Source organism: Sarcophilus harrisii, chromosome 2, assembly GCF_902635505.1.
Source record: "Sarcophilus harrisii chromosome 2, mSarHar1.11, whole genome shotgun sequence".
Taxonomy (NCBI): domain Eukaryota; kingdom Metazoa; phylum Chordata; class Mammalia; order Dasyuromorphia; family Dasyuridae; genus Sarcophilus; species Sarcophilus harrisii.
Genome location: NC_045427.1, coordinates 21715732 through 21743661, shown reverse-complemented (window position 1 = coordinate 21743661; position 27930 = coordinate 21715732). Strand labels below are relative to the sequence as shown.

At 37.2% G+C, this 27930-nt stretch overlaps 1 protein-coding gene across 2 annotated transcripts; it reads left to right on the top strand.

Moving 5' to 3' along the window:
• Positions 1 to 18: 18 nt before the first annotated feature.
• On the top strand, positions 19 to 21367 carry LOC100931105 (hereditary hemochromatosis protein-like). Of its 2 annotated transcripts, XM_031949742.1 has the most exons (7): positions 19 to 279; positions 9991 to 10065; positions 10747 to 11011; positions 14727 to 15004; positions 17401 to 17679; positions 17858 to 17974; positions 21012 to 21367. In XM_031949742.1, exons 1-7 carry the CDS (start codon positions 195 to 197, stop codon positions 21059 to 21061), a joined length of 1149 nt encoding a protein of 382 aa, XP_031805602.1. In that variant the 5' UTR covers positions 19 to 194; the 3' UTR covers positions 21062 to 21367. The 2 variants fall into 2 exon arrangements, with proteins under 2 accessions (XP_031805602.1, XP_031805601.1); XM_031949741.1 differs by lacking the exon at positions 21012 to 21367 and having other exon boundaries at positions 17401 to 17937.
• The last annotated feature ends 6563 nt before the right edge of the window (positions 21368 to 27930 follow it).

Sequence of the window (27930 nt, the reverse complement as noted above, 5' to 3'; positions counted from 1 at the left end):
TTCTGTAGGGGATGAGATTGTTTCTGACCAATGTCCTGGTTTGTATTGACAGGAGGGCAGAGCACCATCACCCATCTGACTATGGATGAGGAACTGGGAAATTATATATATATATATACAAGAGCCTCGGTTCATAACTGAGAAGTACTTCCCTTAACTCCTGCAGAGACCAAGAAGCTGCCTAAAATATAGAAATGGAGAATAAAAGAAAGAGGAGAAAATCATTCACATGTTGGCTGCTCATACTAAGTGTATTTGCTCTGAGCGAGCTCCAGGCAGGTAAGTCGGAGGAGGGGGAGGGAGGGAAGGAGGACTGAGCAAATGAAATTGGGGTCTAAGGAGAGAGAGAGAGAGCCCCTGCAGCCAGTTCAGGGAAAGCACAAGATAAAAAGAGAAAGTAGACAAAATAAAATCCAAAACTTTTAAACAGTTTGGAATGTTTCTCAAGGGACTTAAACCCAGTGGAGTTAATTAGAAAAAATGTTTTAGAAAAAGCAAAGTGAACTTCCTGGAATGAATAGGGAAGAAAGGACAAATCCAGTTTTGGAAGAGCCTTTAAAGACAATAAAAGAGAAAAATTAAGGAGATATAGACCAACAACCTTTAGGGACAGTCTAAAGGGTAAAAATGCCAATGGTTGCTGAGTGGAACCTCACCTCTCTATGTATTATTATTATTATTATTAAATTTTGTACCTTTTGTGTAAAAGCAACTAATTGGTGGTATACTTCATAGAGTTTTGGATCTATAGTCAAGAAGACCTCAGTTTAAATTTGATTTCAGATACTTATTAGTTGCATGACCCTAGGCAAATCCTTTAACCTTGGTTGGCCTCAGTTTCTTTAACTGTAAAATGGAAATAATAATATTAATAGTATCTATCTCACAGAGTTCTTATCAGAATCACAAATAATATTTGTGAAAAGTGCTTAGCATAGTAATTGATAGTAGATACTCTATAAATGTTGATTCCCTTTCCCCTTCCTTATTTTATTACTTGTTTATATCAATTTTGACCATTAAGGATTAAGGCAGACCAGAAGGAAAATGTTTCTTTCTCTTGAGCCAGGGAGAAGCAAGTAGTAATGTCTTCTGAGATCAAGACTGTGTACTTCTTTTTTTCTTTATTATAGCTTTTTATTTACAAAACATATGCATGGGTAATTTTCCAACATGGACCCTTGCAAAACCTTTTGTTCCAATCTTTCCCCTCCTTCCCCCCACCACCTCCCCCAGATGGCAGGCAGGCCAATACATGTTAAATATGTTAAAGTATATGTTAAATATGATATATGTATACATATCCATACAGTTATTTTTGCTGCACAAGTAGAATCGGACTTTGAAATAGTGTACAACTAACCTGTGAAGGAAATAAAAAATGCAGACGCACAACAATAGAGGGATTGGGAATTCTATGTAGTGTTCACACTCATTTCTCAGAGTTCTTTCGCTGGGTGTAGCTGGTTCTATTCATTTTTGAACAAATGGAACTGATTTGGTTCATCTCATTGGTGGAGATGGCCACGTCCATCAGAACTGATCATCACATAGTATTGTGTTGAAGTATATAATGATCTCCTGGTCTTGCTCATTTCACTCAGCATCATGTAAGGCTCTCCAAGCCTTTCTGAAATCATCCTGCTGGTCATTTCTTACAGAACAAAAATATTCTATGTAATATTCTTCTCTAAAAATGTAATATTCTCTTGGAGCAGGTTTCTTGGGGGGCGCTTCTGGGGGCAGACTTAGTTTCAGTTCAGTAATCACCCCAAATGCAGCTAAGTATTAAAGTCCAAATGCTTTATTGTCTCTTTCCAAGTCTTTTGTCCTTTCCAATGGCCCGGTTAGCTTTCTTAGAGGCCTTCTGTAGTCTTGGTTCCGGGAGCTCCCACCTGCCTTCTCTGGCTTCTGAATCTCCCCCACTGAATCCTGGCTGAGGCTCCGAGAGCTTTTAGTGCGCTTGCCTTTCTGGCCCTGAGAGCTTCTCCTTATATGCCCCACACTGAGGATACACCAATCATTATATCACTAGGAAACCATTATTTGTTGTAGGATTAAATCAATGCTTAACTAGATTTAACCATTGTCTCCTCAATTCCACTTAGTACCTTGTTTCAAGTTCTGGCCCATAACATCTCCTTGCAGCATTAAATCAATCATACTGAACCATGCTAAATTAGATAACTATTGTCTATATCAATTCCAGTGACTTAGCACCTTGCTTCAAGTTCTGGCCCATAACAATTCCATAACATTCATATACTACAATTTATCCAGCCATTCTCCAATTGATGGGCATCCCCTCAGTTTTCAGTTTCTAGCCACTACAAAGAGGACTGCCACAAACATTCTTGCACATTCAGGTCCCTTTCCCTTCTTTAAGATCTCTTTGGGATATAAGCCCAGTAGCAGCACTGCTGGATCAAAGGGTATGCACAGTTTGATAACTTTTTGAGCATAGTTCCAAATTGCTCTCCAGAATGGCTGGATGTATTCACAATTCCACAAACAATGTGTCAGTGTCCCGGTTTTCCCACATCCCCTCCAACATTCCACATTATCTTTCCCTGTCATTCTGGCCAATCTGACAGGTGTGTAGTGGTATCTCAGAGTTGTCTTAACTTGCATTTCTCTGATTAATAATGACTTGGAGCAGATATCTTTTCATATGACTAGAAATAGTTGCAATTGCTTCATCTGAAAATTGTCTGTTCATATCCTTTCACCATTTATCAACTGAAGAATGGCTTGATTTCTTATAAATTAGAGTCAATTCTCTATATATTTTGGAAATGAGGCCTTTATCAGAACCTTTGACTGTAAAAACGGTTTCCCAGTTTATTGCTTCCCTTCTAATCTTGTCTGCATTCGTTTTGTTTGTACAAAAGATTTTTAATTTGATATAATTAAAATTTTCTATTTTATGATCAATAATGACCTTTAATTCTTCTTTGGTCACAAATTCTTTCCTCCTCCACAAGTCTGAGAGGTAAACTATCCTATGTTCCTCCAATTTATTTATCATCTCATTCTTTATGCCTAAATCATGGACCCATTTTGATCTTATCTTGGTATATGGTGTTAAGTGTGGGTCCATGCCTAATTTCTGCCATACAAATTTCCAGTTTTCCCAGCAGTTTTTGTCAAACAATGAATTCTTATCCTAAAAGTTAGGATCTTTGGGTTTGTCAAACACTAGATCGCTATAGTTGACAATTTTTTCTTGTGAACCTAACCTATTCCACTGATCAACTAATCTATTTCTTAGCCAATACCAAATGGTTTTGGTGACTGCTGCTTTATAATATAGTTTTAGATCAGGTACAGCTAGGCCACCTTCATTTAATTTTTTTTTCATTAATTCCCTTGAGATTCTCCACCTTTTGTTCTTCCATATGAATTTTGTTGTTATTTTTTCTAGATCATTAAAATATTTTCTTGGGAGTCTGATTGGTATAGTACTAAATAAATAAATTGGTTTAGGAAGTATTGTCATCTTTATTATATTTGCTCGGCCTATCCAAGAGCACTTAATATTTTTCCAATTATTTAAATCTGACTTTATTTGTGTGGAAAGTTTTTTGTAATTTTGTTTATATAATTCCTGGTTTTCCTTTGATACATAGATTCCCAAATATTTTGTGCTTTCGACAGTTATTTTCAATGGAATTTCTCTTTGTATCTCTTGCTGTTGGATTTTGTTGGTGATGTATAAAAATGCTAAGGATTTATGTGGATTTATTTTGTATCCCGCAACTTTGCTAAAGTTATGAATTATTTCTAATAGCTTTTTAGTAGAATCTCTGGGGTTCTCTAAGTATACATCATATCATCTGCAGAGAGTGATAGTTTGGTTTCCTCATTACCTACTTTAATTCCTTTCATCTCTTTTTTGACTCTTATTGCCGAGGCTAGCATTTCTAATACAATATTGAATAATAATGGTGATAGTGGACAACCTTGCTTCACTCCTGATCTTACTGGGAAAGGTTCCAGTTTTTCCCCCATTGCATATGGTGCTTACTGAGGGTTTTAAATAGATGCTCCTGACTATTTCAAGGAAAAGTCCATTTATTCCTATCTTCTCAAGTGTTTTTTATTAGGAATGGATGATGGATTTTTATCAAATGCTTTTTCTGCATCTATTGAGATGATCATATGGTTTTTGTTAATTTGGTTATTGATATGGCTAATTATATTGATAGTTTCTCTAATATTGAACCAGCCCTGCATTCCTGGTATAAATCCTACTTGATTATAGTGTATTATCCCGGGGATGATTTTCTGTAGTTTTTTTTGCTAATATCTTATTTAAGATTTTAGCAACAATATTCATTAGGGAGATTGGTTTATAATTTTCTTTCTCTGTTTTCAATCTACCTGCTTTAGGTATCAATACCATGTCTGTGTCATAAAAGGAATTTGGTAGGACTCCTTCATTCCCTATTTTATCAAATAATTTATATAGCATTGGGGCCAATTGTTCTTTAAATGTTTGGTAGAATTCACATGCAAATCCATCTGGTCCTGGGGATTTTTTTCTTAGGGAGTTGATTAATAGCTTGTTCTATTTCTTTTTCTAAAATGGGACTATTTAGGCAATTTACTTCCTCCTCTGTTAATCTGGGAAGCCTATATTTTAGGAGGTAGTCATCCATTTCACTTAAGTTATCAAATTTATTGGCATAAAGTTGGGCTAAGTAACTCCTTATTATTGCTCTAATTTCTTCTTCACTGGTGGAAAGTTCCTCCTTTTCATTTTTAAGACTAACAATTTGATTTTCCACTTTTCTTTTTCTAATCAGATTTATCAAAGGTTTATCTATTTTATTGGTTTTTTCATAAAACCAACTCTTAGTTTTATTTATTAATTCAATAGTTTTTTTTTACTTTCAATATTATTAATTTCTCCTTTTAATTTTAGAATTTCAAGCTTAGTATTTGATTGGGGATTTTTAATTTGGTCTTTTTCTAGCTTTTTAAGTTACAAGCACAGTTCATTGATCTTCTCTTTCTCTATTTTATTCAAGTAAGCCTCTAAAAACATAAAATTTCCTCTCATTACTGCTTTGGCTGCATCGCACAATTTGGGCATGATGTCTCATCATTGTCATTATCTTGAGTGAAATGATTAATTGTGTCTATAATTTGCTGTTTCACCCAATCATTCTTTATGATGAGATTATTTAGTTTCCAATTATTTTTTGGTCTATTTGCCCCTAACTTTTTGTTGAATGTAGTTTTTATTGCATCATGATCTGAAAAGAAAGAATTTACTATTTCTGCCTTCCTGCATTTAAATTTGAGGTCTTTATGTCCTAATATATGGTCAATTTTTGTATAGGTACTCCTTTCTGTCACCATTCAGTTTTCTCCAAAAATCTATCATATCTAATTTTTCTAATATTCTATTTATCTCTTTAATTTCTTTCTTATTTGTTTTGTGGTTTGATTTATCTAATTCTGAGAATGCAAGATTGAGATCTCCCACTATTATAGTTTTGCTGTCTATTTCTTCTTGCAACTCTCTTAACTTCTCCTTTAGGAAGTTAAATGCTATGCCACTTGGTGCATATATGTTTAATATTGATATAGCTTCATTGTCTATAGTACCCTTTAGCAAGATACAGTTTCCTTTCTTAACTCTTTTGATTAGATCAATTTTTGCTTTTGCTTGATCTGAGATAAGGATGGCTAACCCTGCTTTTTTGACTTCACCTGAAGCATAATAGATTCTGCTCCAGCCTTTTACCTTTACTCCGTATGTATCTCCCTGTTTTAAATGTGTTTCCTGTAAATAACATATTGTAGGGTTCTGGCTTTTGATCCAGTTTGCTATACTCCTCCGCTTTATGGGACAATTCATCCCATTCACATTTGTGGTTAAAATTACTAATTCTGTGTTTCCTGCCATCCTAATATCCCCAGACTATGCTTTTCTTTTTCTTGCCCCCCCTTACCCCTTTCCCTAGTATTAAATTTATGGGTCCCACTTGCTTCACACAGCTCTCCCTTTTTAGGATCCCTCCCTCCTCCCTTTGAATCCCTTCCCCTTTCTTGTACCCTTCCCTTATTACTCTTTTTCCTTTTTCCTTTTCCTCTTCCACTTTTTAATGAGGTGAGAGAAGATTCTCTGTAAAAACAAATATGTCAATTATTTCCTTTTTGAGCCGACTCTGATGAGAATAAGATTCACACAATGTTCCTCCCCCTCTCTAAGTTCCCTCAGATATGATAAGTTTCCTTTGCCTCATTGTGGGATGTAGTTTCCCTCCTTTTATCTCCCCTTTTCCCTTTTTCTGACACTATCCCCTTTCCAGTTCTACTTCCCTTTTTTATGTTATATCAGTAAAATCAAATTATACATGTGGTTTTTATGTATATCCACAACAGAAATACAGTTCTCAAGAGTTCCTTTTACCTTTTTCTACTTCTCTTGAGTCCTATGGTTGGAGATCAAATTTTTTGTTTAAATCTGGTTTTTTCCTTAGAAACAAATGGAATTCCTCTGTTTCATTAAATGTCCATCTTCTTCCATGGGAAAAAATGCTCAGCTTAGCTGGGTAGTTTATTCTTGGCTGCAATCCAAGTTCTTTTGCCTTTCAGAATATCAGATTCCAGGCCCTTTGATCCTTTAATGTTGAGGCAGCCAGATCCTGAGTGACCCTTATTGTGGCACCTCGGTATTTGAATTGTTTTTTCCTGGATGCTTGTAATATTTTTTCTTTAGTCTGAAAGTTCTGAAATTTGGCCACAATATTCCTTGGAGTTTTTATTTTAGGGTCTTTTTCAGAAGGTGTTTGATGAATTCTTTCAACACCTATTTTATCTTCCGGTTCTATTACTTTGGGGGCAGTTCTCTTTGATGATTTCCTGTAAAATAGTATCTAGGCTTTTTTTCATCAAAATTTTCAGGTAGTCCAATGATCCTCAGATTATCTCTCCTAGATCTATTTTCCAGGTCTGTTGCTTTTCCAAGTAAATATTTGACATTTTTCCCAATCTTTCATTTTTTTTTTTTTGGTTTTGCTTGACTGATTCTTGATGTCTCAATGAGTCAGTCATTTCTATTTGTTCAGTTCTGATTTTTAGTGAGTTATTTTCTTCAATAGCTTTTTTTTTAAAAACTTCTTTTTGTATATGTCTAATTGAGTTTTTAAATGAGCTGTTTTGTTATATGGAATTTTTTTCCATTTCACTAATTTTTTTTTAGTGAGTTATTTTCTTTTTCCAATTCACAAATTCTGTTTCCCTGCACTTCTTGGGAGTTTTTTACCTTTTCCAATTCACATTTCAGGAAGTTGTTGCTCTCTTGCATAGCTTCTCTTTCCTTTCCCCATTTTTCTTCTAGTTCTCTTTTAAGGTTTTTAATAGTCTCTTCTAGTAGAGCTTTTTGTGTTGGGGACCGACAATTATTTGGAGACTGTTGTCTGCTATTAGTCTCCTCGGGGTTGAAAAGCTACTCTCTTTATGTATAGAAGCTATCGATCATCCTTTTGATTTTTTTATTCATTTTTTAAAGCCTGTAGGGTCTGCCTTCAGGGCCAGGAGGTTGCCAGCTTCCTCTGCAGAGCAGTGATAGGTATATGGACGGTATATGTCCTGCCAACCAGCAACAAAGAGCAGCGAGGTACTGGAGTGCTCTGGGAAAGAGTTCCCCAACAGGAAATAACTCAGGCCTGTAGGGCCGACCTGGGAAAGTGCCCTGCAAAGAACCCTGCTGTGTGGGTTAATGACTGCCCTGGGGCTAGACTCTGAGCAGTGAAAGTTTCACTACCCAAAGCCAAATCCCTCCCTGGAGCTGTGGGTATTAGCAATTGAGCAGTGAATAGCCCTGAAGGAACCAGAAGTGTCTCTGCCCCAGGGGAAGCACAGTCATGCTAGGGAAGTTCTATTGCTCCAGGCTGAGCCCCCCACTGTGCAGATTAGAGGCTGCCCCAGGCTGTGCCCCCCTGCCACGCAGATTTGTAACTGCCCCCGCAAAAGCCCTGTATTGAAGGATGGGGCTGCAGGGCTGTGTTACGGGTCTGCCTGAGTCACTTCCGGCTTTGAGTGGTTACAGCCAAATCTTGTTAGGTTCTGGCTTTTTTTAGAGAGTACCCTGTGTTTTAGGCTTTAATTTCTCTGCCGGTTTACTGCTTTGTAATCAAGGCAGAGCAGTTAGCCTATAGCAGAGTTGTGTCTATAACTTCTCTAGCCACAGAGATCACTCCCGCCTCTGGTCTGCTCAGGATGCTAGTCTCTCCCTGACTGCACTGGTCTGTTCCTGGCCCCTCAGGACAAACCTTTTCTGGCAATCTTCCAGATTATCTTTGGCTGGTGAATTGTTGTGCTTCTAATCTTCATGGGTTTTACCAGTCAAGGGCTATTTTTGAGGCTGAATTTAATAGTTGGTTGTGAGGGGATAAGAGGAACTTAAAAAGTCACGTGTGCCTTTTCTGCCATCTTGGCTCCGCCCCTGGAATGCCTATCTTATTTCTTAACTTATTCAAATGTACCCTCACAAAAATCTAGTTACTTGCCAGACAATACCTGATGTTCATCTCATTGTCTTAAATGATAATTTAAAATTTGAGATAGCATAATATCTTTCTTCCAGGTTTCAAGCATCAATGCCTCAGCAACCCACACTTTTTTAATGATCAAAATAAGATAAATAATGGCATTCAAATTTGCTATAAGGGATAAAATCGATAGGACCATTCAAGGATTTTTTAGCAGCATTGCTTCAGTGTGGAGTAGATACAGCTGAAATCCACCAGAGCTCCCTCAACCTCAGCATTCTCAAAGAATCAATAATAGCACTTTTGCACATCCTCAGTAGGGTTCTGAGCTAAAAGGGATCCCATTATTGAGCCATAAAGCCCCAGGACTTGGAGTAGCAAGACTGTTAGTGATCCAGGGGTATCAAATTCAAATAGCTCCTCAGAGACATACATTTACTTAGAAAACCACAAATATTATTATGTGTGTTGTGTTTTACTTTTATGTATCATGCTAAACATTTCTTAATTACAATTTAACCTGATTGAGGCTAAACTCTGAAGTTGTACAGGATATTTGTGGCCAGTTACAACTCATTTGACACTGCTATGACGAAATGACTTATTTTAGACTGGAGAAATTGACATCCAGAGAAGTAACTTGCCCATGTAAGGGATGTAGAAGATCCTTACCCAAAATGACTACTCAAAGATTAGTCAGTAGAAAGCAGAAAAGTTATTTATTAATAAATTCTCATGAGAATGAGCAATTCCACTGCGAGGAGGGAAAGAGAGAAAGCTCGCAGTAGAAGGGCTAAAGATTTAGAAAAGATATATAGTTTTTATAGGTTTGGTTACATAGGATTACATCATAGGTTGGGCAGCATTGAGAAATAGGTACCCTCTCCCCAATTGAATGTTAAACATTGGTGCCAAAGGCAGATTAGAACAGAATACATTGTTTCTCTGATTCCGAGAAGAATCATCATTTGGACCTTTAAACTTCAGATTACTGAGCTCATGTGCTTAATAATCTAAATATTGATAACATTGAACAAGGATAAATGTCATCATATCTGGTTAAGTAAATATATCTAAAGTTTTAAGTAAATATTGGCTTGCACACACCATACTTAAGTAGGTCACAGAGACATAGAAATAATAAAAAATACAGAAAAAGAATTTATACATTCCTATAAGTTCTTCACTTTACCTCTCCATTCCATACCCCAGAACCAAATAGAAGCCAAACTCTAGGTTTTGTTCTCCAACTTTAAATCCCTCATAACATATTACCCTTGTGATTGTACTCAGAAGTCAGTAAGTCAAAAAGCACTGCTTGCTTACCATTTTCCAGGCAATACTTTTCAGAGCAAGGAGAGAGAATCATCACAGAATGTTCCTAGTGTGACACATATTCCTGGATATTTTAAGGAAATAGTTATGATCTCATGAAATATATGGAAGAATCATTGATAAGGCCTCCCTTTCTTTCCCTTTTCAGAGGAAAACAAAACTACCCAAGCACAAGACCCTACCCATGTGGATAATAACCCTGAAGAACCCCAAGCACTGCAAGGTAAGTTAAGTGACTCTTTCCCATTGTCTCCTCGGACTGCATCAGTCCTTTTTGTTTTTATTAAAGCTTTTTGTTTACAAAACATATGCATGGGTAATTTTCCAACATTGACCCTTGCAAAACCTTCCAACTTTTCCCTTCCTTTCCCCCACTCCCTCCCCTAAATGGCAGGTAGTCCCATACATGTTAAATATGTTGAAATGCATGTTAGATCCAAAATATCTATACATATTTATACAATTAACTTGTCTGCATCAGTCCTTAGCTGCAGAATGATAACAGGCCATTTCCTTCCATTGCTTCTCATCCTTAAATTCAATGACTGCCTCTGACATCAGAATGGATGAAAATGCTCCTATATTCTACCAGTGCATTAACTAAACTTGCTCCTTCAACACTCCCTTGCACAAGGCGGGATATTAATTTCTCTGGAAGACTGGAGTTAGAAAAGTACTTGCTACATCAAGGAAGAATTTTCGACCCAATATGTTAACAGATTACCTACCGCTGTTGTGCTCCAAGTTATGCTAGGGACACTTCACTCTCTTGACTGTTCCCAGGGTATAGTCATAGTCATCCTATTGATACAAAGGCTGGAAGCGAGGTGAGTAGGAGGACATGATAGGGTTTAGGGACACACTTACTGAACTTTGCTTTGTTTTCCCCTTTCTTCTAATATAGGCCATCACAGGCATGAGGTTCGATTCATTGCAGTGGGTACAAGACATTCTCTCTTCATCTTCACTGTAGTTCATGTTATTGATGACATGCAGGTGTGTTCCTATCGTAAAAAGGACAAGCAACTTGTGTTCAGTGAAGCATGGATCACCAAGGCACTAGGGAAAGACTACATTGAGCAGAAGAAGAAAGATCTTCTAAAAGCTCAGATGAATTTCAGTTGGTTCCTCAAGTTCCTGATACAGAATGATACCAAGAAAGAGAGTAGGTGAGACAAATGGAATTCATACAATCAGAATCAGAAGGGCTCTCTGTGGCTATAGAGTTCAACCCATTCATGAAAGAAATCCCAACAAGTGCTCATCCGGCCTCCCAGAACAATGAATGCACCACCTCTTAAAAGTGCACATTGAATTTTTGGACCAAAGTGATTGTTAGGAAAAGCTTAAATTTCCCCCTTTGCCACTTTCACCCACTACTCCTTATTATGATCTGTAGGGCCAAACTAAGGAAGTCTAGTGTCTCCATGTGAGAGCCCTTCAGATTCTCAGACAGATATACTCCTGCTCTCTCCACCAAATCTTCTTTTAAGAAAGCTTAGCATCTCTAGTTCCTTCACCTTGCTGGTTGCCCTCTTTATGGACTCTCATTAGAATAGAATATCAATAAGCTTCTTAAACCATGGTACCATGAAATAAACACAGTTTAAGTAGAGCAGAACACAATGGCATTTGTTCTTGTTTTTCAGTTGTTTCAGTAGTGCCCAATATGATCCTATGATCTTTGAACAAAAAAGGATTTATTACCTTCCCTTCTAAACGTCCCCCTCCTCCAAACCTTCCTATTGTGAGGGATGTAGAAGATCCTTACCCAAAATGACTACTCAGAGATCATTCAGTAGAAAACAGAAAAGTTGTTTATTAAAACCTCTGGAGGATGAGCCATCCCATCGCGAGATAAGAAAGAGAAAGCCTGGGTAGGAGGGCTAAAGAAGTAGTAAAGATACACAGCTTTTATACAAGAGATTACATCACAAGTAAGAGAGCCTTGAGAAGGGGAGGGGGAGGCATCTAATTGGTTGTTGCTATCCGGAGAAATTGGAATGAAAGGTTTCTGTTTCCCTGAAATCACCTGATTTCTAGGAAACAGAAAATCAGGCCTTCAGGCATTTAGTCTATTAGCTTGACCACTATCTGCTTGATGAAGCCAATCAAGTGATTTGGGGGAAACAGAAACATTCCATTCCAATCTCTCCGGATAGCAACAATCAATTAGATGCCTCCCCCTCCCCTTCTCAATGTTCTTTTACGTGTGATGTAATCTCTTGTATAAAAGCTGTGTGTCTTTACTACTTCTTTAGTCCTCCTACCACAAGCTTTCTCTTTCTTATCTTATAATGGGATGGCTCATCCTCCGGAGGTTTTAATAAACAACTTTTCTGCTTTCTACTGAATGATCTCTGAGTAGTCATTTTGGGAAACGGTCTTCTACATCCCACACACAACTGTTTCTGAGAATTTCACAATACATCCAGTCTATGAGGTTTGCAATCCTGGACTCATTCATATTCTGGTACTCATTAGTTTTCTCATACTCTAGATACATTGATTAGTAGCCAACTCATGATCATAATAATTTACTAAATTATTTTTACAAATATCTCCTTTGGTCTTCACAGCAAACCTGGGAGGCAGATGTGATTGTTATCCCCATTTTACAAATGAGAGAACTAAGGCAGACAAAAATTAAAGGACTTGTCTAGGGTCACACAGCTAGGTAATGTCTGAGGCTGAGTTTGAATTTGGGTCTTCCTGACTCCAGGCCAATGCTCTAGCTGTTGTACCACTAGCTGCCTCTACTTGAGCAACCTCATTCTTATCTATCCTACACTCTCTACTCAAATGGTCATCAAATTAGGCCTGACACCCATCATGTTTCCCTCAAATGCTGTTTCTCTGTTTTCTCGTTTCTCCTCCATCCAACCAGTCCTCACATGACAGCCAAAATAATCTCCATAAAACACGACTCTGGTTCAGATTTTTGTAACTTAGAATTTTTCTGTGGATCCCCATTACCTCTATGATGACATACAAACTGTTCATTTGATTTTTTTTTTTTTTTTTGCTGAGGCAATTGGAATTAAGTGACTTGCCCAGGGTTACATACCTAGGAAGTATTAAGTGTCTGAGACCAGATTTGAACTCAGATCCTCCTGACTTAAAGGCTGGTGCTCTACCCCCTGCACGACCTAGCTGCCCCTGTTCACTTGATCTTTTAAAGCCCTTCGCAATCTAACTTCTTTCTAGATGTTTCACATTACTCTCTTCTGTACATTATGTCACAGAAAATCTGGACCACAAGCTGTGCTTCAGATTTAGTTTTCTATCTTCTCTCTGAATGCTTCTACAGAATGATTTCAATGCCTGTTCTAATTTCTCCTGCCTCATTTCTACCTCTTAGAAGCCTTTGTTCTCTTCAAGGTTCACAGACAATACCATTACCATGTCACATCTCTCCAGATCCTCCTAACATTCTTTCATGTTATCTTGCTCTCACTTCTATGTTCACAGATTCTTTTACCATCCCGGCCCTCTAAAATATAAGCTCATTAAATTCAGGAAATATTTTTAAACTTTATATCCTCAATGCTAAGTGCACTGTTTTGTACAGGGTTAGAATTTAATAAGTGATGATTACATTGACTCAAGGGCAGCTAGGTGGCACGGTGGATAGTTAGAAAGACTCATCTTCCTAAATTCAAATCCAGCTTCAGACACATACTGTGATCCTGGGCAAGTCACTTAATCTTATTTGCTTTAGTTTCCTCATCTGTAAAATGAGGGGGAGGAAAAAATGACAAACATTCCAATATATTTGCAAATAAAACCTCCAAAAGGATTATGAAGAGTTGGATGTGTGTGGGAGGGAATCAACTAGGTATGCAATGGATAGAGTTGTAGCCCTGGAGTCAGAAGGATATGAGTGCAAATAAGACCTTAGATACTTACTATTTGTGTGACCCTGGACAAGTCACTTGACCCTGTTGCCTCAGTTTCCTCATCTGTAAAATGAGCTGGAGATAGCAAACCACTCCAGTATCTTTGCCAAGAAAACCCCAAATGAGGTCACAAAGAGTCAGACATTACTGAAACAACTCAACAACAAGAAAAATATTGAATCTATAGTAAGCTAAAGAGAATTCCAGGTGGAATTTGATATGACCTATTCACCATGGAGGGCAGAACTAGGAACTGTTGGTGAACATTGCAGAATGAAGGATTTGGGAAAATCTCCCTATAGCTTATTAGAGATCTCCAATGTCACTAGGTAGTGTTTCTCCTTAAGGAGAGGATAGTTGATCCTTTCCTTGGCTGGAGGATCATTCAACCCAATGTACCTGTCCTACAATATTCTATTCTTCTTGAAGACTCTAATAGGTTCACATATGAATAATCCTTTCCTCTGAATAAACCTAGGAGGCAGAGTACAAGTATTGTTACACCTATTATACAACAGGAAAAATTATGTTTAACAGTAATGTACAAGATATTTTTAGACAATTTTACATATATGGGGAGGCAGTATGGAGTGGGAAGTCTGAGAGAAAACTATAGAATTGGAAGGAGAAAGATTTGTTTTTGAATTCCACTTTGGACATTTATTAGCTACATGGCATGTCATTGGGTAGGTTACTTAAAATCATTCAATGTCGGGTCCTCATTTGTAAAATGAGGACCATAATAGCACATATCTCTATGGTCAATAGTATGATGGTCAACAGCAATAATACTCTATATGTAAAGTGCTTTGAAAATGTTTAAGGTACTATATAAAAATGTAAAATATTGTCATTATGATAAACTTTGAGGGCTTAAGTAATTTACTCAAGGTTATATAGTTAGCAATATAGAAGACTGGATTCATATTAGCACTTCTGACTTCAATTTCAATCCTGATTCCATTATATCATAATGACTCCTCAGTCTCTCTACAGAAAATCACACAATGCAGCTGTTTATAGACTGTGAACTGAATAGTGGCATTGAGGTAGGTAGCCGTATTTGGTTTGCCCTGGATGGTGAAGATTTTTTGAAGACAGATGATCAGACTAACCACTGGACTGCCATGAAGCCTGAAGCAGAGCACATCAAGTACATGGCAGAAAGTTATTTTGGGGTCAAAATGAGAGACAGGACCATAAAGATATATTGTTATGATATGATGAGGAAAATCCTGGAATACTCAAGCATGAAGGAGAATGGTAAGTTCTGATTTTTTTCCTGTTTCCTCCTAGAGTTCTCTAAGATCATGAGAACAAAACACAGGCTCTACTCAGCTTTATCAAGCTGAGAAAACTCTGAGTTTGGGCTTGGGACAGATTGTTTCTTGTCAGAGGATCAATATAGCTAAGTGTGGAAATTTTCATAAACACTGGAATGATAAAGATGATAACTAAGGCAGGGACTCACATGAGTTCTCCCCCAAATCCTCCCCAATACTTTTAAATAATGACAAATTCTGCAGAACCCACAAAAAGACAGGGCAAAACAGTTTTCCAAACCAAGACAACCTAGAAGATTGGCAGAAAAGGTTTGTTCCTATTCAGCACAGACCAAGTCAGCACAGCCCTGATCCCAGCAAACCAAGAGCAGACCTTGATAGCCCCTGAATCAGCAAAGACTGTAGCTGCTTCTTGGGCTCTCTGCTTACAGAGAATAAAGGGGCCACACAAACTGCTCAAAAGAAGATTACAGGGGTCTCTTTGCTAGCATTGAGGCAGGACTCTGTTGCTTTGCTCATACTCAGGTCTGGGTTACAGTGTTAGGTAACAGTCCCAGGGTGAGAAGGAACACCAGAACTTGCAGCCACAGTGAAGCAGGAACCCCCCTCCCAGTTCCCAGGTAGAAAAGAGTTCTTGTGGTCACTTCAGACACATGCACAGGCCAGGAGAGTAATAAATGCCCTTCTCCTTAAATCATCGCACCTTAAAAGAACTGTAAACTTATAGGTCCCTAGAAGTATCTTTGAAAACAGCTGCACAAACCCCCTGAAACTTGGGACAGTGCACCTTCCACCTTGGAACTATTTTTAACAAATCAATTAAAAAATCAATTAATGGGTTGGGGAAATGAGTAAACAATAGAAGAAAAATCTGACTATAGAAAGTTACTATAATTATAAAGACAATCAAAATACATAGAAGAAGGCAACAAAGTCAAATCTCTTACATCCAAAGCCTCTAAGAAAAACCATGGAAAAACTCAAAAAGGATTTTGAAAATCAAGTAAGAGAGGTAGAGGAAAAATTGTGAAAAGAAATGAGAGTTAGGCAAGAAAATAATGACAAGTCAGCGGCTTAATAAAGGAAATACAAAAAATATACTTAGAACAGTTGCTTTAGGGATCTAGTAAAAATTATCATGATCACTATTGGCAAATATTTATTGAGAATTCACTGTATGCAAAATACTGTCCTAGGTACTGTGTAGTATACAAATAAGTATGATTTACTACCCTAGCCTTCAAGGAGCTTTGGAGTCCATTGGGTCCAAGGACGGAATGAATAAATAAATTAATTAATTGATGAAAGAATGGGAGAAGGAATTTATCAAGTTTTTTGTATGCCAAGCACTGTGCTAAGCTCTTGGGGAACAAATAAAAGAGTAAAACAATCCTTACTGTCAAAGAAATCATAATCTAATTGGGAAACATAACATATAAGAATGCTCTGTATTAGAACAGCCAGCAATGCCCTAGAGTTCATAGTGTGCTTTGATATACTCTTTGGGTTGTAGGGTTTAGAGGCTTACAGGAGGGGAAAACCCAGTAGTTCCTCATCTTATTAGAAGGATTGCAGTTTGTAACTCCCTGGTCTCCTAAGTAAGCACTGTGAACAGTCACATTCACTCCAAGAATATATAAAAGTGTGTATGTGGGGGGGACTACAAAGAACAAGCCCACAACATATGGGAAGAAGAGAGTAGGCCTAAGGATAAGATTATAGTGGGACCTTGGGTTGTCCTACCCACTTGGGGGAAATAATGAGTCATCAGAGTGCAGTCAAGTGATTAAAAAAAGGAAGGAGACATTGGTAGGAAGATAGGGGAGGTGGATCTCCAGTGGGCCACCTGATGCCCACTGCTAACAAATCAGCATTGGGCCCCACATGTTCTAAAGGCGAGTTCCATGGTAGCAGACTTGACTTTGTTCATCCCAACTGGATGTCTCAGAATCATACATTTAAATCTTGTTATCCTGTCAGAAATGGTGGGCTCATAAATTTTAATGATCTCAGAAAGTCTTAGGCTCAGCAGAAATGAACACATATGATATATAATACAGAACACATGATACATGAATACAGAATCACTTCACTTATAGCGCTGCAAATAGCAACAATCCATTGTTATTAATGTGTCAGAAAATAGGCAGTGAATGGAAAAGACAGGCGTTTGAGAACATGGGACTAAGAAGATGACCTTCGCAACAGCCAAAATAATAATAGCTACCATTTGACAAAATTAAAAGTACAACAAAGTTGGTAGAGGAACAGGATAAAGTAATAGAGAAGGAAAGGAAGAGTTTATAGGAATTATAACAGAACACCAAGTCACAGAGTTTTGGAAATAATACTTTCTCTCTTGACTTTTCTCTTCAGTAGCTCCTGAGGTGACCGTAACCCGTCATGATGCTCCAGATGGTAGAGTCACCTTCAACTGCATAGCCACAGGCTTCTATCCTCGCTCTATCCAGCTGCTTTGGAAGAAGGATGAACAGCTGGGTGTATGGGGGCAAGAGAGCTCCAGTGGCACCTTGCCCAATGCTGATTCCACCTTTTACCTCCAAATCACACTGGAACTTCCTCCTGGAGATTCAGGGACAGGTTACAGTTGTGTGGTAGAGCACAGTAAGCTGCAGAAACCAGCTGTGTATCCTGGTGAGTATTTTTCCCAACCTATGTGGGCCATGGAATGGAATTTTCCCCCAACTTTTCCACAGAGTAAGTATTCCACAGAGCAGGGGTTTCACTGTTCTTCAATTGTCTTTTCTCTAAAAATACTTTTTGTTTATTTGTTGCTTTTTACACCTTGCAATCCCTCTTTCACACCTTGTAGTGCCTGAGAAGCCGGCTGTGAAAAGGCCATGGGGAATGGCCCTGGGTCTCCTAACGATCATCATGCTGCTGCTGGGCTGTGCTGGGCCCTTCATCATATGGAAGAAGAAGAAAACAGGTACATTTGTGCTGGGAGAGTGGGGAAAACTAATGATGCAAGGGCAAGATGAGGAGAGAAAGGAGTATGGGTGAGGATATTACACCATCCCTAGACCTTACCAAGTTCTTAGGAAAATGATGTCTTTCAGAGACTTAGAGATTGAAGAGATCTTAGATTGTATATCTAATACAATAACTGTAACTTTCTTGAAAAACAGGCATCTAGGATTTAACTTATTGACCTCCGATGACAGGAAATTCACTTCTTCCTGGGGCAATCTATTCAATTTTTAGACTTTTAGAAAACTTCTCCTGACATCAGGCCTAAATCTATCATTGAGCAAATTCACCAAATGTCTTTTAGTTCTTTTTACTGGGTATAAGAAGGTCAACTTGAATGCCTCTTTTACATGGCAGTTATTTAAATAGTTGTATTTAATAGTTAATTAAATAATTAAATAGTTAATCACCTGCCTCCTCTGTCCCGGTTTTTCCAATACCTTTAGCCATTGCCCTAGTTTCTAGATCTTTCGCCATCAGATTAGATCTTTTCTGGATATCATTCCTGAAATGTAGCATTGAGAATTGAACGTGAAACTCCACATGTGGTGTGAGCAGGAAAAATACAGGGGATGTATCACCACCTCATTCTTAATCACTTAATGAAACCTAAAAATAGCATTAGCTTTTTCATATGGATTCATTATAATTGCCTCTCATATATCAACATGCTACCTGTCTTTTACTATTTATTTAATTTTTATCATCCTGAGCTATTTAACAACTCAGGGTCAAGAACAACTAATTCATTAAATATTAATAAGTTAATAATTAAAGAAATCACCTTTCACCCTGTAACTCACATATAATTTAATAACAATTTAAAGCAATAACAAAGCAAATCATTTGACATATTTTGATTAAATGAATGCCCTCAGCCAGTTATCACCAAATCTCAGTGTAATGCTAAATGACTTCACTTCTCTAAATAATATAATTCCATATCATTGAAATTTTGCATTTTCATGTCTTTTTAAGGCAAGAGTCAAATTTAGTCATTCAGTAAATCAGTTAAATTATGTTTTTTTATCTCTTCAATAATCTTAGGAAACAATATTTACAAAATGCATTCTACTTGCCAGCTCTTAACAAACTTCACAGAATTCTCTTTGTAAAAGTTCTTTATAAAATAACTCTTAGGGCAGTACAGATGAGGAAAAAGTTTTACTTCACTTCTTCTGTTAAGCATGGAAAATAAATCTTTTCTATGGAGTTCTAATGAATCCTTATAGATCCCTATAGATCCTTATAGATTCATAGAGTATAGAAAACTTAATTCTATAGGAAGAAGTCCTTTTTCAACTGTCACTTCAAACTTCCAAATTCACCTAAAATCTATGTGAGAAGTATTTGAGACAGCATTTTTATTCACATTATTTTATGAATTTTATGCAGTTTCCAAAAAGTCTCAGAAAAAAGTACTGTCTCCACCTGCTATTTTTGAAGTTAATTTCTCATATAATTCAAGAATAAGGCTTCACATTATTCCACAATCATTAAATATGATTTTGTTACAATCAGCATGGTACAGTGGAAAGAATGTTGGACTTGGATTCAGGAGACAGCCCAGTCTCAATTCCTCCCTTCCTGTCCCAAACATTTTTAGCATTTTGGCCATGAGGAAGTAGTTCAATCTACCTCTCTGAACCTCAGTTTCCTCATTTGCAAACTGAAAATGGTAATATTACTTCAAAAGAGTGTGTCATAGAATCATGAAATCTGAGTTGAAAAGGACCCATTGGCCATGTGGTAAAACCTTTCTATGAAAATAATTATCAATATAACATATCTGAGAAGTCATTTCTAGACTCCAATTGAAAACCTGCAAGGAAGGGAAATCAATAAGCTCTTGAGGCAAACCATTTTACTTGCCTATAGCACTGTTAAGAAGTTATTTCTGGACATCAAGCCTAAATTTGCTTCTTTGTTATTTCCATCCACCACCCTTGCTTCTGGTCTATTTGGAGTCATAGACCAAATCAAAATGCTTCTCCAGATAACAGTCCTTCAAACCCTTGAGGACAGTTTTAATGTCTCCCCTCTCTCATAGTGTACAAGCTTAACATCCTTACTTCTTTCAGTGATTGCTCACATGACATTTGTTTAATATCTTTCTTTATTCTGCTTCTCCTTTTCTTAATACTTTCCTTCTTCTTAAAATTGTAGTAATCAGAGTCTCCAGGAGAGATCTGGGAGAATTATGGGACTAGAACTTCTTTATTATTAGACGCTATGACCCTCATAATGTAGTCGATGATTGGCTGCTATATCACTTTGTCAAATCAGATCAAGCTTATAGTCCACTAAAGCCCTAAGATTATTTTTTCCCAGGATAATTGCTGGCTAACTATGCCTCTCACATTTTGTGTTTGTGAAGTTGATGTTTTAGACACAAGAATAAGGTTTTTTTGATTTAAGTCTATGGAATTTCATCTTATATTCACCCAATATTTTAGCCTGACTCCATCATTCAATATATTAGCTATCCCTACTAACATTGGGATACTAAAAATTTTATAAATATGCCTTTATCTAGGCTGGTGAATGTTAAACAGAATAGGAATAAGTGTGGATTTCTATTGGTATAATGGTCAGAAAGGTTATATATGTAAAACATTTTGTGAACTTTAAGTTGATACCCGTCAGCTATTATGAAGAGGGGGCAGGAAGGAAGAGGAGGAGAAGGAGGAGGAGAAAAGAGGAAGAGAAGAAGGAGGAAGTAAGAGGGAGAAGGAAAGGGAGGGTAGAAGAGAGAGAGGAAGAAGGAGAGGGGGAAGAAGGAGGAAGTAAGAGGGAGAAGGAAAGGGAGGGTAGAAGAGAGGGGAGCACATCATTGTACCCAGTCTATTATATTATTATATTATATTAATAATTATTATCATTCGATTTTAGTCTATTATAGTAATAAATACTATGTCCTGGAGAAAAGAGACTAAATAAGATATAGTGTTTCCCAGCCTGTGGGCCTTCTACATTTACCTCTATTTCTCTTTCAGGGCACAGAACTCATGAACAAGCCACAGTGGATGGTGATGGAATCTTGTAAAGGGAGCTGGAATTTGCCAATAAATAGAATAAAACACTATAGAGAGCCTAGGGGCGTATATATATATAAGTTCTACTATCCTGCTATTTCTCTAAATCTCGCTTAATCAGGATAGGTCTCTTTAATAATGACAAGAAGCATTATTTACAAAATGTATTCTACTTGCCAGCCTCTACCAAACTCTTTATAGAATCCTCTTTGTAATGGTTCTTTGTAACAATACAATTGGGGAAGTTCTGATGAAGAAAAATTTTGCTTCACCTTCTTCTTCTGTCATTTATGTGATCCTGGACAAGTCAATTAACTCTGTTTGTCTCAGTTTTCTCATCTGTAAAATGAGCTGGAGGAGGAAATGTCAAACCACTCCAGTGCTTTTGCCAAGAAAACCTAAATTGAGATTACAAAGAGTCAGAAAAGAGTGAAAAATGACTAAGCAACAGTATCTGGGAACTAATAATCAATAAATTGTTGTTAAATTGAACTTCATTGAAAGTGAACTGGGATGTCCTTAGTGAGTAAGGTGGGAAGGATTAGTGGTCTCTCTTCTTCTTCTCCTCCCCCTCCTCCTCCTTTTTTTCTCTCTATCTCTCCTCTTCCCCCTCTCCTTCTTCCTCCCTCTCTTCTACCCTCCCTTTCCTTCTCCCTCTTACTTCCTCCTTCTTCTCTTTCTCTTTTCTCCTCCTCCTCCTCCTTCTCCTCCTCTTCCTTCTCCTTCTCATTCTTGTTCTTATTCTTCTTGTTGTTGTGCTTTCTTCTTCATTCTTCTTCTTCTCTGCTGCTGCTGCTGCTGCTGCTGCTGCTGCTGCTGCTGCTGCTGCTGCTGCTGCTGCTGCTGCTGCTGCTGCTGCTGCTTTATTAAACAACTGAGAACTTTCCTTCCTCGGATGCTGGTAGAGTTTCAGAGGGATAATGCTGAGAAGCCAGGTGATCAAATGGAACAGGGAAGGTAGGAAGTCACACAAAGACAAGGCATCCAAAACAAATCTGAGAAAACCCTATATCTTTTAGGGTAAAGGAAGAGTTTCTATTACTGAGACAGGAGATGGCAGCATGGGCAAAAACTTGATTGACTTGTTCCAGGAAAGCAGCAAATGGCCATGTAAAATCTTTCTTCCTCCAGTTTGCTCTTCCAAGCTACACATGTCAATCTCAGACCCCAAGCAGTATTACTTCATTGATATGACTCACCTTTCTCATGGTGATGAACCAAAATCCATAATTCTGCAAACTATATAAAACAATACACTTGTCCCTTAATCATTGAGCAATTCTAGGAATCAAAGTTTTCTACTTATTACTTTAAAAGTTTTCCTCTCAGTTTGAAGCAAGGGAACACTGGAGCTAATGCATATGAATATACAAGAGCTAATTTATAAGTTTTTGATTTGGACACCATGCCTCAGAAATTGGGGAACACTAAAAATCAGAGCTTGACTTAATGTCTTATTGATTTCTAAACCTTTAAAAGTGATGGAAAAAATAGTAGTAATTTAAAATTAAAAACACATTTTGTGATTTCAGAGTTTGTTGTTAAATTTTTTATCAAATCATCCCTGATTGTATGCAAATTAGGCGCTGGAAAATAGGACACTTCTGCCATCTTTACCTAGAACGAGGTGCTTTTCTTTTTGGAGAAGTTTTTTCAGTGTTTCTCTTACAATTGTTCTTCTTTCTGCTCTTTTTAAAATCAATCATATTATCCATATCTGAAAGGTTGCCTTCTTATTCTTGTATGGCACAATCTTCAAATATATTATCATCATGAGTATTCTTGGCTAGATGAAGTTCATATAACTTTGTTAACTTTTTTCATAGGATTGATTTTTTAAACCTATTTTTCTCCATTTCTCTTATTTGATTTGTGAATTCCTTTTTAAGTTCTTCCAAGAGTTCTTTTTGGAGCTTGTACCTATTTGATATTTCTCTTTGGGGTAGGATAGCCTTTTCCTTTGTAGCTGATTTGAGTATAATATTTAGAATAATTTAGTTTTTTCAAAATTATTCTTCAAATAATTTCTCTTTACTCTATACAGTATTTTCTTAATTCTCATTTCATTCTTAATTATTTCAAGCAAGTCTTTCCATGGTTTTCTAAAATCAGTCAGTTTATCATTTCTTATAGCATAGTAAGTGTCCCATCACAGTCACAAACCACAGCTTATTTAGCCATTCCCCAATCGATGGGGCAGTTCTTTGCTTCCAAAGAGAGAATTACTAAAAATACGTTAGAACATAAGTTCTTTTTCTTTTTCCCTGATTAACTTGGGAAAGAGACATAATAGTGATATTGAAGGGTCAAAGATTTGTATATACTTTTATAATTTTTTGGACATAATTCCATCGACAATGTAGTAGTATCTCAAGCTATTTTTCTTGTTGTATATCTTGGACTTTTGTTAACTTAAAAAAATTCCTCACTCTGACTTATTGGTTCATGATTGAAACATACATCAACCAGGATTGACTCCTTCCCTGATTTCATTTCTACAAGATGATATGGACTGACCAATTTCAACAATCTTTTGCATTGAGCCAATCCAATTATTGTAGGTATCCCTTCTTTCTTGGCCTCCATTGCAAGAAAAGTATGACACACAAGTAGAGCAGGGTAACTGGATTGTGAACTATGTCAATGAATGTAAGTTATAACAAGACTGGAAAGGTAAGAAAGGACAAAGTTATGAAGAGCTTCAAATGTCAGTGTATTTCATATTAATTTTGGAAGTAATGGGGAACTACCCAAGCTTGCTGAGTGGAGAAGTATGTAGTGAGACATGCACTTTGGAAAAATCATTTTGGCAGCTGAGTTGAGGATAGATTAGTGTGGTAAAAGACTTGAGGCAAGGCAACCAAAAAGAAGGCTACTACTGTAGTAGTAATCAAAGAATGAAATGAATATGTTGGAAATTTCAATTGAAGGGGCTCTATATGAAAGACGTTCTGAAGGGAAAAACACAAGATTTAACAATAGATTAGGTGAGAGGGGTGAGTGTGACAAGTCAAGGATGGCACTCACTTGAAACCTATTACAACTAGGGGAGAATTAACTTGCTCTGTGACAGTTCTCTCCTCTCTTTATCTAGACTCCTTTGGATTCCTCGTTTCACAATGACTTCCAAGCTGTGGTTTTCCCCAGAAATCCCCAGATAAATGGTTTTCTTTTCTTCCTGATTGTAGCTGGCAGTTGGCAGACCACAGACAGTGGGACAAGGGGGAATCCCACAGCTCAGGGGAAAAGCCAAACTGGTGGCAGAGTTCCAGAGCACAGACCAGTGGTTCTCAAACCTTTGTTCTCAGTATCTTCATGTTGTTAAAACACTATCGAGGATCTGTTCAAAGAGTTTTTGTTCACATGGGTTATATTTGTAGCTATTTACTATATTAGAAATAAAAAATAATTTTGAATTTGTAGACCCTCTGAAAGTGTTTCAGAGACCCCAACAATTCTTTGGACTACACTTTGAGGACCACTGGCACAGACTATAAAGATATTATATACAGACATACATATATATACACACAGAGTGAGTGAGAGAGAGAGAGAGAGAGAGAGAGAGAGAATCTTCTTTCTTTTTGCTGGTTTTCAGGGATTTTCTCCTGAATAAACTTCCATGTTCTCTCTTTTCCTCATATCTTGGAGAAAATTGGAATTATTATATGAAAAGTTAATAATTCAGACTTCTGACATGTGCAGTCTTATCTATCTCTGATAGCATGAGCTGTCAACATTTCAAACTGTGATTTCCAGCAAGGAACTGACTTATCTATGTACCTCAATAGTCACTAACAGTAGAACACTTGGGATAGCTTCTCCAGGATGGCTCACTTTTGTTGGTTTACATTGCCCCAGGGTTAGTGATCTGATGTCTAAAAGGCAAAGGACAGCATGAGGTGTAATTCTTAGGGAGACAAATCAGAACTCCATTAAAGGCATTAAAGTGGGCAATAGTAGACAAAGAGCTAGCTTTGTGTAAAGGGAAGTGTAGGCTAAAATTCACGAAATGTACATTCTCTGGAAGCCTCATGCTCAGTACATTGTCTAGCATGACCCAGAATAGGAGAACATAGGCTGACTAGGAGCCCCAAAGCTGCCCCAGACCAGAAGCTTGGTGGTCAAGAATTCCATAGATTGGAGGCTTTGACCCATTTCCAGTTTCTGTTTATTTAAAATCTTTCTGAGTCTTAGATCAACCCTGAAGTTTCCCTAATGACAATTATTACTTCACTCTTCTCTATAACCCTTCTTCACTGTAGAAGCTGCCTAAATGGTCTTCTTAGCATCTGGTTCTCTTCTCCTAGTCCCACCTTCATAGTTTCCAAAGTAATAGCTCTGAAACCCAGTTCTAACTATTTCATTCCATTATGAGTTTCATCTGGTCTCTAAGATAACATACTAGTCTGGCATAGTACTCCCAACTCTTACTCCAACCAACTTTTTTAGACTTGTGATGGAGACAATTTCTCACAAGTTTAGAAGAAACAAGATCAAAGCCAGAGACAAAGGCAGAAGATGAGAGCTGAAATTCACAACCAATTATACCCAGAAATAGGGGCTAGAGATAGATGCCACGGGCTGGGAAGCATCTCAGTCAGTCAAGTTATAGGCAACAAACAATAAGCGGCTGGGCTAATTGCTTCACCAAGATCTGCACAAACACTTTCCAGTATGGGAAGGATCACTTGTGGATAACAATTATATTTAAAGAAACTTCACCAGGGAAACTGCCAGCATCCTGTGAGTGAGATCAGCGAGCCCTCATATCCTCAGAGAGAAGCTGATGGGCATGAAGAATATAAAGGGTTGAAGCAGAAGTCATTTTCTGCAGTTGTGTTCCTAGTCAAAGATCAGGTCCCAGTTTTGCTTCAGACAAACACTAAGTCTCAGAAAGAAAAAGAAGCTAGAAGATTTTTCCCCTCTCAATGTTATCCTGGGACCTGTAGTTTTCAGTAACAGTCCCACTCACCATTGTCACCTAAGGCTCTCAAGGACCTCTAGGGTTAGTGGTGATTGTAGCGGCTCATATGTTATATGAATTTTTAAAAATGTTATTAAAGCTTTTTATTTACAAAACATATGCACGGGTAATTTTTCAACATTGACTCCTCCTTACCCCCACCTCCTCCCCTGGATGGCAGGTAATCTAATACATGTTAAATATGTTAAACTATATATTAAATCCAATATATGTATACGTTTATCTTGCTGTGCAAGAAAAATTGGATCAAGAAGGAAAAAACTGAGAAAGAAAACAAAATGCAAGCAAACAACAACAAAAAAGTGAAAATGCTATGTTGTAAACCACACTCAGTTCCCATAGGCCCCCCCTTGGGAGTAGATGGTTTTCTTCATTGCTGAACAATTGGAACTAGTTTGAATCATCTCATTGTTGAAGAGTGGCTCGTAATTCTTTATCACTTTTCAATTTATAAAAGATGAGTGAGAAATAACAGACAAAGTGTTGGAGCTATCTGCATTTGAATCTTTTTACTAGTTTCATTACTTGTCTCTCAGCTTCTTCATTGGTCAAAGGGAGATATTGTAAAGAAAGGAGTTCCCTTCTCCATCTCATATATTATGGTCACAAGAGACTTAGAATGCGACCACAATCTATTAATTAGTTTTTAAATTGACCATAGAGATCTATTTATGTCCTTGTGCTTTTATCTGGTATCAATACTTCTGATTGGGTTGAGAAGGAAACGGTGAATTTGGCCAATCAAATGGGTTAGCCACATCTCGGGGAACATTTAGAAATGTCTTAAGTCTTTTATGAGTTTTGGATTTCAAGAGAGAGGGACACTGAAAAGCAGGAACAGAAATACACACTGTCAATCGTAACAAATTCTGAGAGATAGTTATGTAAGAGAAGTTTCAAGGAGAAGAGTCCATTTCACTCAAAAATCAAGTTGAGGAAAGGCAGATTCCTCAAGTCAGCATGAAAATTCAGCAAAGAGAGAGGGGGCTTCCAACAATTGTGAATCGCCTTACACTACATGAATCATACATTCATCCCTATCATTGTACTTTAGATGAATGCCCACCCTTCACTTAGATGGTGAATTCCCTGTGTATATTTGTAGGAGACTATGTCCCAAGTTTGTGAGAGGAATATTTTGTAATAATTCTTATGATTCCATCATAATTGCCTTGGCTGAGAGCAGATGGGTGATTGTTAATAGAAAACAAGAAATAAACTACCTTTTGGTAGTATCAGTCACTCTTTGATTATACAATCTATCTATGTAAGTGGAAATTGAAGGAATACTCTAGTTACCTTGTACAATGATAATATCTCTGTACAATGATAATATCTCTAGGATCCCCTTCACAAGGTTGTGGGATTTATATGAGATAACATGTAGCACTTTAAAAAACTTAGAATGTCCTATTAAAGGCAGATCTTGTTATAATTACAATGTCTTTTTCTTATAACCACACCTATCAATTAGAGAGTATACTATGTATTTTTTAACCAATAAGTAAATACTTTCAATGTTACAAATTTAAATATATGAACAACAGTAGTACCACCTTGCTACTGTTTCACTATCTGGTACAAGTTCTGCTTCTAACTAAACATTAACATGTTTCTTTTCATATCATGGTGTTCAAGATGTACAATGTCTTACTTACGTATTGCTTTTCAACTAAATTCAAAGTCCTTTGTCTATAATTTAAGATACCACACAATTTTCACCACCATGTTTCTGATTTTAGCTTGTATCATTACCTCCATATAGCCTACATTCAAATTTAATCAATTAATCCAGATAGACAAATAGTGCAGTATTCAGAAAGGCAAAGCATGTAGATTTCTCAACGTACAGTTAATTATAAAAGTTAAAGTTCCTTTCTTGAAAATTTCTAG

Bases quoted from the DNA above. Each gene is read 5' to 3' on its own strand.
- LOC100931105 (XM_031949741.1), top strand. From the start codon at position 195: ATGGAGAATAAAAGAAAGAGGAGAAAATCATTCACATGTTGGCTGCTC. The intron at 10,066-10,746 runs GTAAGTTAAGTG...CTTCTAATATAG, and splicing joins AGAACCCCAAGCACTGCAAG to GCCATCACAGGCATGAGGTT. The intron at 15,005-17,400 runs GTAAGTTCTGAT...TTTTCTCTTCAG, and splicing joins CTCAAGCATGAAGGAGAATG to TAGCTCCTGAGGTGACCGTA.